Raw genomic sequence first — 14958 nt, forward strand, 5'->3', positions numbered from 1 at the left:
CTCTGAAAAAAATTACTTTCCCTCATTGATATTGTACTTGGCTACACAAGCAAGTGTGCAGGCTGTTATTTAGCATAGTATTGGCTAGTATAATTATAAAAAGAGCTACTATTGGATACAAAGTGTTTCTGGCAAGCATAGCTTTTAAGGCATTAGAAAACATTAGTGTAAGTGTAGGTGGTTTTGATATTTGCTGTCCGTGGATGTGTAAATAATAGGGCTCAAGCTGTTTCCCATTATGTAAAAAAAAAAAAAAAAAAAAAAATTTTAGAAATGTAACTAAACTACAGTGAGTGTTGGTATGTTTTCAGGTGGGACTTTCACTACCTTGGTACAACTACCTCTTCATTTCAGTAAGTAACAGACACCTGAGGATATAAACAAGAAAGTATTTTTGGGGCTGACCTTAGTGACAGCTCCTGGCATCTGCTACCTACTTTTAGATAAATCACAAAATGACAATCTGTAGCTCAGAGCTTCACTTCTTCAGAAAATACTACCATACATCAAATTTTTCTTAATCAAGATACATTTACAAAATGGAAAAAATCTCATGTGGCTGGATATGGCAGCATGTCCTGTGGATCTCCCCAAGAGACACGCTGCCACAGCCATGCTGACACCTGGTTTTGAAGGCAAAATCTGTAAGCAAAGAAAAGCAACCGATAGCAAAGTCTATTATTAAACCTGTGGGTGTTTCACCTTCTCTGGGATTTCTGTTTTGAATTTGAACAAGCTAGGGAAGTGTGTGGCGTTGTCAAGAGTTTGTAATGATGTTGCAGTAGCATTTCAATTACTTAGTTTTGTATTTTTATGAATACTTGAATGCTCAATTTTCTGTATCTAATTACTGAACAGCTATTGCAGTGAGGCAGCTGGTGCCAGAAAAGAACACAAGATACTCATCTCTTCTTCAAAATTCCTTTTCACATCTTTCCAGCAAGCAAAAAATGGACATCTAAGCAGAACGGCCTCTAAGCAGAAATAAAAAGCTGTGCATATAGACAAGATCTAAACCCACCTCTTTCCCACCCACTTAAAATAAAACACTAGACAACTGTCACTACGCTGAGTTTCAGTTTAATCCAGTTAAAAACTAATCTATATAAACTACAGAGCGGGGCTTTTTTTTTTTTTCTACATATATTGCACTGGAGGATACGAATTTCTACAACATTGATCAAATATTATTCCAGCCAAGAACAAAACCGAATCTCTGCATCTTTGTCTTGGAACTGGTGTCTGTGTGAAGCTACATTTGGTTTTCTTGTAATCACCTCCTAAATGAAAAGCAGGGTACAGGTGAAAGCACTGGTGCCTAAAATATTCCAGTCCCTTTATTTATCTGTGATTATAGCTTTCTACTTCCTCGCTTAGCTGTAAGCTTAGTTTAATAACCTTTTTTCAACTTTAAAAAGCTCCTGAGAAACGAGTACCATGGTAGAAACATGCTTTTAGTGGCTAATACTTTTAGTCTCTTTTATGGAAGAGAGAACCCAATTAAAAGAAGACATCAGCATTGAAAACAAACAACACATTAAAAAGCAACAAACCTGCTACACATTTCATGTGTAAGCATGACTTCAGCACATTGCATAACCTCTAAGACAGATGTTTTTCACAGTGAGAAAACTCTTATTTAAACCACACTTCAGAATTGATCCACAAAAATAGTTCGGTGACTTTTACACTCTGATGGAGTGATGGAGTTTTACTCTCTGATGGAGACCACTTTCAGCCTGGGCCTGAAGAATGATATGCTTCCTCTACAGAGGAGGGCGAGATGCACAGTATTGGGTGAACATTGTCTGTCCATAGCCCAGACCTGACAGACCATCTTTTGAAAGAACATCCACTCAGTCTTTGCTGTCTTTGTGGACATGCGATACAGGTACCCATGCATATGAGGTTTTTTTAATTGGGTGGACGAGTATGAAGTTGTAATTTGGGTGCTCATCTCCAAAACATTTAGGCAAAAAATCTAAGATGTGTTCAGTAGAAGTTCAATAACTTAAGCATTGCTGAGGACTGAGGCTCTTGCTTCCACATAATTTAGGGCAAATAACTGTCAGTTTGACTAAACCTTGATTATTGTTCACGAGAAACCTGACCACCAATTCTAAGGTTAAAAAACCTGCTTGTTTCCACTTCTAAAAAATTAACAGAAAGTCTGTAGTATATTGCTAAACTGCAAGCTACTAATTACATTAACACTGACAAGAACAACACTTAAGTATCAGATAGCAATTGAAAGAAAGATGCGAGCCGTTTTACACTGAACGCACCTCAGTGGCTAGTTGAAATGGAAAACAAGGAACTTTTGCTAATGCTAGCTCATGATGAAATGACAAGTGAAAACTCTGGCTTCTCACAAGTGGCTTCCTCAGTCACCACTGATGCTCACTACGTGGTGGTGTGCAGAAGCTGAGTTCAGCACCCAAGTTACAACAGTTCTTTACAAAACTCTGGATGTTTTGAAGTAAATGGTATAAGGGGGATATAATGCCCATCTCCAACAGCAGGGAGAGTTAGGATCTTACAGTCAAGAGGTTGCACTGAAACCAAAGCTTATAAGCATTACAAAGCATGTCATTACGTATGTTAGGAGGCAGATGTAGCCTGAAGGAATGATTTGTATGGTAGAAATGCCTTCACACCAAAGGTTTCAGTCCTTAATTTTCTACAAACATCTGTGGCTGTATCATTTGTCCTCTGTAAACTTTCATGTGGGATGGGGAGAACACAAACAAATTTCCCCTCACCTTTTCCACGATGTTTGAATAATTCCCCCTTTGTTTCCCTCCTCGCTCTGTTACCCGTTACCAGGCTACAACCTCAAAGACAGGGCTGTGTACTGAGACACTGTTAGTTTGGATGTAGCTGTAACTATGTCTGGGCCTCTTAGCAAAAAGACTAAGTTGTTGAAACATATTTTAGACTCCTGACAAAGACATAATTAAACTCATGTTAGAAATGCATGGAAATGACACACATTGGAGACACTGGTTTTGGAATTAAAATATTAACCACTTGTGTAAAGAAGGAAAAAAAAAAAAAGAGGAGGTAAATGAAGTCCAATTGTTTGAGTGGTATAAATGAAGGAATTATGACATGACAACTAATAAGATAAAACAGTTAAGGAAACCTAATCTGTTCTGGCAGTGAGTTCTATTCTATTGTGTGGAGAATACTAATGTGCTCAATCCTAATGAAAGAAGCCTTAAAAATGGAAGGGATATGCCTAGCTTTAATCGATGAAAGTTCTTCAGAGTGAAAAACTTCCCAAATGTCAATACAAAATGTTAGTAATTGCCTCCTGTCTTTTTTGAGTTTGCCTAAAATATTCAAGTCTTACACTGAAAGGCACATCTTTCTGTAACACAGCCTTGCCTCTGTTTCTTTGCTCAAACCCCAAATGATCTCTTTTAATGACACTGTCAATAGCTAGCCACAGAACAGGAAGGAAATGCAAAGGATACTTGCCAAGGTGTGATGTGTGCGTTTGTATCAGTTCAAAGCCAGAATTATACAATCAGAACAATGCAAGTTTCAAAAAAAACCCCAGCACAAAATCCCAAGCAAACAAAAAAAAAAACCCCAAACAGGGTTTACACTTTAGGATACTTTCAGTCTGAAATGCATAACAAGCAAGGACAATGACACAACTTTTCAATATTATAGTAAAACCCACAGGAAGATTAACTTACTCCTGTAAAATCTTGGCTTACAATATTAGGGACCTATCCTGGTTCAATACCAAAATAATACGATCAAGTAGCACCCCTGTTTTAGGACACTTCATGAACTGTTGAAAGACTAGTAAGAGTTAACAGTGAGACTATTAACAAGTCAAAGATTCATGTCTGAGAAAAGCTTTCTGAAGCTTGTGGTGCATTTTGAAAAATCTGGTATTATCATAGGAGGTAGGATAATCTGTACAGAAAAAGACAAAGAGCCTTGTTCTGTTTTGCACAATATTTCCATCAACATAAAAGGCTTACTTAATAACTTGCAAAATTTTGAGATCAGCTGGCACCTGATGAAAGAAACAGGGACAAAAGTACTGTCCCAAGAGCCAGTTGAGTATTCAACTGCTACACAGAATTAATCTCAACAAGGAGGACGGTTCAGATCAGTACACCGGAAATACAGTATTTCTTTTGAAGGCTTACAGTGAAATTCTTAGGCTTCTGTAAACATGAAAAATATTCACTGTTCCATATAATTCTTTGCTGTACTTAGATTTTAGAAAGTGCAAATTTTCTGTGATGAAGGATTAGAAGTCTGATTTTTATTTGGTCTCAAAGAAGAAAGGGTTTGGTAGTGCTGGAAATGGTAGGCCTTTATCTATGGTCTTTGTTTCCCCATATTTTACTTCTCAGCATTTCCGGAAAGACTTTCTATATAAAACTAGACCTAACTTGACATGCAGGCCAGTTCCCTGCTTCCTCTCTGAGAAGATTCCGATTTGTGCCTAAACACAGAATAGCAGATACCTCCTCCCTTTTTGTAAGAGAAGAGTTCAACAGCTCAGTCCCCTAGCCATAAAAACCTTTAGTTTTAATTGTTTCCTTAATTCCATCCTCCATTATAGCCTCTAAATGATCCCATTGTTGTGTTTCTCACTGCTGCATTAAGGAGAAAGTTAGTTCAATCTATGATTTGAATCTGATTGATACTTGACCTCTAACATTCCCAATGATTTTACAATCTGGGGAAGAAAGTGGAGAGTTCATGTTGCAATCTGATTTCCTGCCCCCCCCCCCCCCCCCCAATAAAGATGCTATAAAGTTGAGGCACAAGTGGTTAAGGGTGAACTTGATCAGTTCTAGCAGCTGGTTCTTGGACATGCCCTGGTGGTAAAGGCTGATCACCTCCTGCAGGATGTTTTGGTGTATCTCCAACTTTGTGTTCCCCAGCTGTAAAACAAGAATAATAACATTTGTAACTTCTCAAATTGGCCCCAGATGTGAAAAGTCTCTAAAGGAAAGTTTCAAGTGTAGGGACAATCAAACAAAACCTTCTGGGTTTTGGTTTTTAATTGGAATCAGGCATTTTGTATGTGACTAACAGTGACATTGGATTGAGATCACCCAATAGACTGCATCAGTGTGCATATTATATATATTTTTAATATTTTAATATATTTTTAATATTCTAATATATTTTTTATATATATGCATCATATAATATTCCGTTTCCTCTTAGATTATTAGTTGTTCCTGTGAAATATTTTCACTTATAAAACACATTGGTTCTTTGGAGATTGTTCTTTCTGAAATATAGTATGTGTTTACGAAACTTTCAATCTCAATATGGGAAGCTTGGGGGGAAAAAGAAAAAAAAAAAAAACCACCAAGAAAACCCACAAAAAGTTGCTCCTATATTTACTCCTCACTGTGGCAACAATATTTACAGCATTATCCCTTTGGCTACCTTTGAATACTACTAATGTTCATAGTTTGCTGACAATTTCAGAACTCACAGCTGCATTTTTGTGATTTTCTGTTTTTCCTTAGAACTCTTATTAGCTCCAGTAGCCTACAGATTAGAAATATTGTCTGCTTGGATCTCCTTAACTCAGTGAATGAGTAGCGACTAGTTCTGGCTGATATAATGAATTCTTATGACACCTCATTAAATGACTTTGCAAAAAGTTTTTACATAAAATAATATGTGTTAAGAACAGAGCTATACGCTGTTGCATGAACATACGCAATATGCTACAATATTGCCAGTATCAAAAGATGTATCGTTAGTCCAACTCCCAGGGCATCTGCTATTATACATGGTGTTTTTACTGAAGATGAGGGGAGGCTCTCAGAACTAAAGATCATAAAATGAAATTCCCCACAGGTAGTTTTGAAGCAAATGGAAGAAAAAATTAAATTGGTACTGAAATGTCATTATTTCTTTTCACAGAACTGAGTGGTTTAGGGATAGAATTTCAGGGTACTCAACAAAGTAAGGTGTAATAACTGGTGGTAGCATTTAAGGTTTGAAAACCCACTGTTGGCCCTGCAGGAGCGGTTAAGAGCTTCCAGTATTCAAAAGGCTGCCTGCATATAGTCTGAAGTGTTATGTTTGAGACTAATGTCAAAAAGTTCTTGAGCTCTACTATAACGTTAGCACGTGAACATGGAAGCCAATACAGGCATATTACTTTCAACCTTTCCAGAGGGGGAGAAAAAGCTAAGTTAGGATGCACGGGAGAGCAAAGCCCCTTTAAAGCACAAAAGAGACACGGACAATGTGTTATAGATAAGAAATGCTAATATATACCTGACCATTTTGTTGCCACCAATGAGCCAATGCAATGATTTATTATGACACTGTCTTCTGAGGATGTTGAAGCAATTAGTCATTTGTACTGTCTAAAACTACCTTGTCATGTCCTGTTGTACCCAACTGCTGCTCAATTAGCCACAGAGGATAGACTTGTTGAAAGCATTTAAATGCTTTGATTTGTTCTGCAGTCTCAGACTGATAATGCAGCCATAGGACATTGACAGACCTGGTCATTTGTATTCCCCTATTCTCTGGATGCTCAGAAATCCTAGACCTCAATATTTTTAGACTGATAGGTACAACACAATCTTCCTCCTCTGCCCATTGGATGCCTTGAGTTAGAATTCTGGTTTTTTACTATGGATTTAAAAGCATTGAGATTTCAGGAATACTTCAGCAGAGTTATACTTCCCTTTTAAAGACAATTTAGTGAACCCCTCTACAGAGATTATTGAAACTACCTTATATTAACAGTTTGAACAGAAGCTATCATTTTAATGACTTGGAGATCTGGTTTTAAAGTTTGTCTATCTACACAGACAGATACATACGGGGTTGGAATTTCAGTTCTCCAGCTGGTCCTGCAGGAGGATTTCCTTGCTGTAGTTTCTTTTGTTCCATCTGTTTTACAACCTGGTGAAAAATAAAATCCCACAGTTAAAAAACTTAAATATGTCAACTTTCTCTGACGTGACATAAAAGAATACACTTAAAACAAATTTTGCAGTCATTATTTAAAGTCTTTGTTAATGGGTATGCTACTGAGTTGAGATGCTTGTATTGTTTGCTATATTGCTGAATACTAGATTATGTTTTGCTGTGGTACCATTAGTTTAGAATTCAGCTGGGACTCATATGAGAAATCAAGACAGAGCTGGGGATTGCCATGAGCTGTCACACATATAAGGATACAGAAAAGGAAAAAAAAAAAAAAAAATCTGTTCTCCTAAGTGTACCTGCTGAAGCTCTTGTTTCTGAGCCTGAAGCTGGTCGTGCTGCCTCTGTAGCTCTTCCTTCTGCTTCTGAAGATCTTCTGCCTTCTTTCTAAGTTCATCCTCCTGCTGAGAAATATGACTTTCAAATTCCTTCAGTTCGTCCTCAGTGAAGAGCTGCTGTTGATCTAGTGTCTGCAAGAAAATACATACAAACGTGAATACTTAGGCAGGAATGCATATATATTTTTATTATCTTCCCACTAGAATTACTATTAGCTGAATTGTACAATTCACCAAAAAACCCTCAGAATTTTCATCAAAACACCCAGACATGGCACTGTGAAGGGTTAGTACACTCCCTGTAAGAAACAGCAAAATAACAGTTTCTCAGCTATTTTCTCAGCAAAATTCTACTACAGATCTAGGGTAAGGAGAAAAAAAGAATTACTCTTGCTTCCAGCTGAGCTCTTAACTTCCCTTTAAAGTAATTAATAAACCAAATGTCCATTTTCTGTTTGAAAAGCATGTGGGAAAAGCTCTTCTAGAATCCACAGGGTGGCGCAAGACCTTTTCTGTTTGTGTGTGGACCATAAAGATTACATCTGCATTACATTATCTGCTACATTTTGTACATTACATACAGCTAAGGCGCTTAACCACACACATACCAAAACAGGTCCGAAAAAAAGCAAAGGTCAGAGACATGCCGTTTGGTTTCCTGGGTAGTGATGGTAATAGTACAGTATGCTGCACTTGGAACACACTCTCATTACCTCCCAGCTATCTGGCTCCAAAAACTCCTTTTTCTCTGTAGCTCGCAGGAATTCTTCCAAAGTCACTAGCCGGTCCTTGTTGATGTCAACCTATTTGAAGCAAAAAAAATTATACTCAATCTAAATGATAGGTTTTGGTAGAGCTAATGTTTAATTTCATTATGCAAATATCTTCAAATACAACGATTTTATTTTTAAACTGTCCCATTTTCAAAAGAGTGCTTGCAAAATCTTCTGAAACTTTCCCTCACAAGTTCATATAGCTTAACAAAAATGGAAATAAAAAGTAAATCCTCACATTTTACTTCAAAATTCATTGGCTTTATTGAAAACATTATTTGTGGTCGCAGCCCCAATGCTAATAGCGGCATGATTTTTTTTGAGTGAAATGTTTTGTAGGTTTCTGGTAGTAATTTTGTAGCTGTGAGTCAGAGTAATCTCTACTGTTGGTTAGGGAGGTTTTAAAACATAAAAAAAAACCCAAATGAATTGTGTGAGAATCCTTAAGGGGAAGGGAGGAAATGCTTCCCTTTATGACTAAGAGAAGACCAGGCTTAATCTGTTACTCAAGCTTAAGGAATAAATATATTTGAATACAGTAAAGATACGAGTGAAAAACGTGGTGGTTTAAAACATCATCTGTCCTTTCCTCTGTCTTCTGAGCGGAAAACCTACCAGCACTAGTAAAGGTATTCACTGTCACAGGTGACACCTGGAGTTATGAGCTCCCTTCTGAAGCGACAAGGGTGAGCTACATCAAAGAAGACACAGCTCTACTCCTTTTTCCTCACACCTCAATCTTTCATTGTGCAAAAAAGCATTGTGCAAAAGCACATTTAGAGTCTTCCCTGCTTGACACGAAATTCACAGGGAATTTCTACTGAATCTCAGTATCTGCAAAAGATGGGAGGCTACAGCACAATTCCTTCTCTGGAACTTCTTTAAAAAAAGAAATAGCCAGCAGGCATTTACATCAGAATATGGGGACAGGGCTTGACAATTGTAACTTTATGTGAATCCCGGCACAAACAGCACTCAGTGTGACAGGTTGTCCCTTTCTGCTGTACTTGGACAACCCTTCTTGTTAGGAGGACTGTATTTACTGAACATAAAAGGAAATTGGCAGCTCTACTGAATGTCAGTCCGCACCTCATTCATTACATGTTCTCTCATTCTCAGTCTTTCTTCTTCCATTTCAACCATGTCATCCTCTTCATTTTTGGGATCGTAAACTTTTTCTAGCTGAAATTCAGAATTAGCAAATGTTAGCTTGGAGAAAGGGCTGCTCATTCAAATGACAGAGCGTATTTGGAACAGTAGTTTGAGATTTTGCTAAAAACATGAGTTCACCATTTTTCCCATAGAGTGTGTGTGTGTAGTTCTCCTCTTTCAGCATAGTATTTAAGCAACAAGTGAGCCTTTCATTGCTAAGAATGAAGTTTTCAGTTAATTCATGTGGTCTGTTGTAATTTCGTGCTCTGGACTTTACAGTAAAGATGACCTTGGCATGCACAGTCTGATCCTACATTTGATTCAAAGCAGACAGTTTCCACATGGTTTCTGGAACAGGAGAGAGTAGCTTTTTTATCAGAGCATGCAGCTGACACGTAAGCATCCAGGATACCACAAGATAAATTGAGTGCTTAATTTAATGGTCCGCTTCTCTTCTTGAACAATGTCTTTCTGGTGAATTTATGCTTATTTGCTTCTATTTAGCTTTCTTAGTCATTTAGCTTTGCTTGTTTAGCCATAGGTAATTTTGAGGCCCCAGACTATTTGTTTTTAAACTACAAAATTGCAAAATGGTGGGACATATCTGTCAAAAAAGACTGCCATATATCTTCATTGTATTAGAGAGGATTATGACAAAGTATTGTTAGAGATCTGTGTTTCCAAATTTAATTTCTTCAAAAATTTAGGCTAGTTTGAATTTATAAGCTTCTATATACACTATATAGCACTTTTCCTCCCTGACTCATGAAGTTTAGAAAAGATTGTAAGACTAGACATTGACGACCATAGCACCGGGTCTCTGAATGGGAAGTTTAGGGTTTTTTTCCTGCTATACTGAAACAGAACCTACTGGAAAAATTAAGACCAAGGCCCTTTGTTTACTCACTGATTCTGCAATTCCCATCACTATAGAATCTCAATACATTGCTATCATTACCCCTTTGGGAGGCAAAGAAGTACTAACATTTGCGTTTTCACAAATATCAAACCAAGGCTTCAAGAAACTAAGAGCCTGTGTACTTTATCAGATGTACATGCGCTCCAAACTAGCTAGATACAAAATATGTGAAATTTCTGTAGCTGCTTCCGCAATGCGCTTTGAGCTAATTCGCATAAGCGTGACCCTTTTTCTCTCAATAAATCTTATGACTTTAGATTACCACTGAATGAGCAGATACCCAGCTTCAGAAACTCCACCAGGCTGCATCTAGCCAGAGCATGAGTGCAGCTCTCTGCATTGCAATTTATACAGGTATAGCTGTCGTGCAGATTAATTACAAAATCTCAAACAAGCCTGCGGCAGAGGACTACCTGAGCCCTAGATCTCTAGTGTCTGAGTCCTATACCTCATCTAATTTATTTTCCCTGCTGATATGTTTTTACACTTCTGTAGAAACATTAACAAAGCACAAAACTTGGCATGAATACTCAAATTTGTAGTCCAAAGCCCCCAGATATACTTGGAAAGAATACAGACATTCTTGTAACCATTTACTGAAACAAGTTAAGTTTTTGAACTTTTTTTTTTCTTTACCTCTTTAGTAAACAGGGCTTCTAGTTCTTGCTCATCCAGGAAACCATCATTATTGACATCTACAAAAAGTAGTGTTGAAAACCAAAGCTGAGTATTTACAGAAAGCAATACATGTAACAGTTCTCCATGAGTTAAGTAAGTATCAGCATACACATCTCACATAAATTAAACTCATTTAACAAGATGCTGGTTACATAGGTTGTTTTTTCTCTTTAGATTTTTAGCAGGCGTAGGCTGAACCATATTGCCATATTTGGTTGGTTGACTGGACAAATCTGGAGCAATCTCCCTACTTCTTAGATTAGGAAACTGAAGTAGATCACAACAGGACTGCACAGAGTGCAACTGCCAAAAAATAGTGCTGAGAACAAGTTGTCCCAATTTAACAATTAAATTTGTAAATAGATTCAGGAGCAATAAAAATCTGTAGAAAAACTTTGTTAAACAACAGTATGACTCTCCAAAAAAGCTAAAGAATTATGTGAAAATCTATATAAATATGCAGCACTTGAGAAAAGATCACTGTAAAATGACTTTTCATGACAAATGCAGAGAGGAGAATACTTGATAACTAACGATCCATTTGTTACCCTAAATTCTACTCTGAAAAATGTTACACTACCTCTGAAACTGAAAGAGAATGTCTCCTTCAAGTGAGTGTTATTATGCAATATTTTTGTTTAATTGCTTCAAAGTTTTTTATATACTAAGCTCTAAGGCAAAAGGTTGTTTCAGGTATCTCTGTTTTGGTAAGATTTGCACAAAAAAGCTACCAAAAATTTTCAGACTATTATCTTTCAAGATCTCTTTCTAGAAAGAAGAAATATGGTTCAATAACTGTAATATGTATTTATATATTTTATAAACAAAGATAAAAGTTTAGACTCAAGCTAGAGCACTTTTTCTTTTCAGTTAAATTATCATCTGTGGGATTAATCAAATTCTGTGTACTGCTCAACCCCTCACAGCCCAGTGCCAGGCAGGATCTGCTTATGGATACTTTATTATGAAGCATTTAACAATGTCAGGATATAAGGTTACACATTTACACAATCACATTCAAAGCAAAATGCCCATTGCGATGCATCCTCATGTCTGCTACTATTTTACTGTTTCTAGCTGTACACTGCTCAGAAATATAGAGACAGGACTAGAGGTCATTTTATTTCGGTTTTGGTTTTTGGTTTGGTGTTTGTTTTTTTTTTTAATTAAGGGAATCTTGCAACTACTGAAGAGGGTTGGCACTTCTGTGACCATTCCAAAGATAAGGGGAGTCTGGCACTTAACTGCAGAGATGATGAAAAAGCAGGTTTTCCCACAAACACCTCTAAGCATTTATTCCTACTATGTAGTGTGTAAGCGAAGTTATAGTTATGGACAGCCCTCTAAGTGCCCGTACTTCCCTGAGTAATCACTACTGGTTATTGCCTGTATGATTTTATGGGTAGTTAAACAAAACAATGTTTTCAACTCTTAAACCCCGTTTAAAACTCTGCAGTAATCTTACAAACAATAACATAAATATTTTCTCCTCTATACTCTTCAGATTAACCCAAATTGTTTGAGGTATAAGACTTCATCCTAGCGTAAGACAAACTGGCCCTCGGTATAAGGTAACAGCAAGTCATTTCACTTGTTTATTAAATTAAACTAAACCTCTTACCGTGTAATTTGAAAAATGTTTTTGGGTCAAATTCATTGGGATCTAGTCCATCTGCTTCTTCCCACACCTCTTTCAGCTGATCTTTGCTTCCCTATAGATTGGTTACACAGAAAAACTATTAAAAAAATTATTAACTGTAATTTTTCTGCATTACTTTTGCATTATAGTTTCTCCGAAAGGATTTATTTTCCGATTGGTCATGTTGCAAATGGAATGAATGGAATTTTCTTTAATTCCCTTTTGGTCAGGTCTAATACTTTCATTAGACAGAAAGGCCCAGGGAAAGGGGGAATGTCAAGGAAATGCATGTTTTGTGGAAAGGAACACCTGTAATAATCAGTCACGGCCACACAGACTTATCTAGAAACAACAGCTGAAGGGAGTAAAATTAGTTTGTCTTTTCTAGAGCAAAAGGTGCTGTGAAACAGTTCCTTGCAGGTCAGGCATACCATGAAGGAATCCCTACAGTTTTGAATATCATTCTGGCTTCTTCCTCATGAGTTTTAGCCTCTTTGTAAATAATAACTCTGCCAGCAAATAGCAAACTTGTACAGAAAAAATGGGGGGGTATATATAGTGGGTTTTTAATGCTTTCAACACTATTCCCACAATCTGCTCCTATGTCAATGAGAAAAGCCAAATGCTGAGAAGAAATAAGATACACCCTTCTCTTCATTAGGTTTTTCTCTCTGGAAAGGAAAGCTTCCACCCAATCATGTAAGAACAGACTCTGGCCTTACAGGATGGTGAACTTTAGGGTGATCTCCATGTTTTTTCTTCATCTCCTCAAATTTGGATTCTTCTCGCTGCCTCTTTTCTTCATCCAGTGTTTTTAAATACTCTCTCCTCTCATGTTCTTTCATCATCTCATATTTTTTAAACTCCTCATGGCGGGTCTTATCATAGTTTTCCAGGTCACTTGTAGCCTAAAAATATAGATATAAGTAGACATATGATTATGCCACACAATTATGTTAACACATATGACATTAAAAACACTGTATTGTTCAGATCTGTGGGCAAGGCTGGCCATATTGCCACTCTGCTTTTAAACAGGAGGTAGTCTAGTCGGTGCTTTCCTTTCATGTGACAGTGAATACCCCTCCTCACTTTGTTATTTTCACAAAAATTAAGTTGCAAGGGTTCAACTGCTGGACAATTTTTGCAAATACACAGTAATGTAAGAAGGCATCAAGGTGTCCCTTCTCATCAATTAATAATAAATTAACTCAAGTTAAGTATGTCCCATACTAATTAAGCACAGCTTCAAATAGTGGCATTAACCCCTTGTTTGTTTCAGAATAAGAACATTTGTAGGTTACCCTACAGTTTAATGAAAAAAGTGCCTTCATTAATAATGGGAGTTAGTAAATGAGAAGACAAGAAAAATAATATAGTAAGAGAAAGAACTGCCCCGCTGAGGATATGCTTCTCCTAGCCAACCAGAATTTTCCCAGAAGTGATGCTGAGAAATGGCAAGAAACTTTATTATATATATATAAAAGACAATCTTGCAGAAACTGAGATAAAATTTTCCAAGGGTAAAAAAAAATCCACAAAAATTGCAGGAAGCTTAACATATACCTTAACTTTCCATTTATTTTGAAAATATGAAAACTGAAAAATTCTCATGTCAAACATGCAGTGCTCTCTAAAGCATATCTGAAATTAAAGCCTTTTTTACCCTTGGGAAGTGTATTTTTTCCAGCAGTTGAAAAAACCCATGTCATGCTTTGCTTAACTGCATCCCCTTAATAAACATGCACTGAAAAAAAAAAACCCACACCTGTGGTTGATACCAAACCTGTTAAATAGACATTGAATGCCATGCCCACCATATGCAATTTCTAATATTGATATCTTAAATTCTACTCTGCGGTGGTTTTGCAGCTTGATGTATAACAGATCCCAAAATTCAAATGGCTAGTTATGGGGTGATTTTTTTATGTCATTCTGCGAGACACTTAAATAATTTAGAATTAGAAATCAGAAAATATACTTGGGAAAAATGTAACCCTATCAAAACTGCATTTAACTTAAATGTTCCTAGAAAGGCTTATTTTATTCCCAAAATTGTTTGTACTGGCACATGAATGCAAGTCCTGTTACGATGCCACCCCAAAAATTATGTGTTCTTCAGCATAATGCACACTGACAACAGTTTTCAAGTGTGCAATGAAGACATTTTTCTCTGAATTACTTTTCTCTGAAAATGAAAACTGCATCTCACTTACAAAAAAGTGGTGTATATATGGATTTGCTTTTACCAGAGAAAAAGCGTAATAATTAATAAAAAAAAAAACACAGTAGTTTATATCTAGCACTCACTGCTTTGATCAACATATCTAAATCTTTAGGTTCGAACGTGTCAGGATTCTGATGGTTCAGGTGTTCAAACTGTTTAAGGAGAGCTTGATGGTCTATGCCAGTGTCTGAAAGAACAAGGTAGAAATGTAAAACATTAAAATAAGTTTGAAATCAAGCAAGATCAGGAAGTTAAAAACTTTTATACAGGAGTTTGTGCCTTGTAAG

At 36.8% G+C, this 14958-nt stretch overlaps 1 protein-coding gene across 2 annotated transcripts in view; it reads right to left on the reverse strand.

Annotated features, from left to right (window-relative positions):
- Positions 1-1457: 1457 nt before the first annotated feature.
- The window catches only part of NUCB2 (nucleobindin 2), a 30012-nt gene continuing 16511 nt past the window's right edge, over positions 1458-14958 (reverse strand). For both annotated transcript variants that reach the window (XM_074148766.1, XM_074148765.1), the window contains 9 exons: positions 14755-14858; positions 13167-13352; positions 12427-12517; positions 10764-10822; positions 9146-9238; positions 7997-8086; positions 7245-7415; positions 6840-6921; positions 1458-4919 (listed from right to left, as the gene is read on the reverse strand). In XM_074148766.1, coding sequence (XP_074004867.1) covers positions 4807-4919; positions 6840-6921; positions 7245-7415; positions 7997-8086; positions 9146-9238; positions 10764-10822; positions 12427-12517; positions 13167-13352; positions 14755-14858 — 989 coding nt within the window. In that variant the 3' untranslated portion in view covers positions 1458-4806. The remainder of the gene's footprint in view (positions 4920-6839; positions 6922-7244; positions 7416-7996; positions 8087-9145; positions 9239-10763; positions 10823-12426; positions 12518-13166; positions 13353-14754; positions 14859-14958) is intronic.

This window comes from Numenius arquata, chromosome 6 (assembly GCF_964106895.1).
Source record: "Numenius arquata chromosome 6, bNumArq3.hap1.1, whole genome shotgun sequence".
NCBI lineage: Eukaryota > Metazoa > Chordata > Aves > Charadriiformes > Scolopacidae > Numenius > Numenius arquata.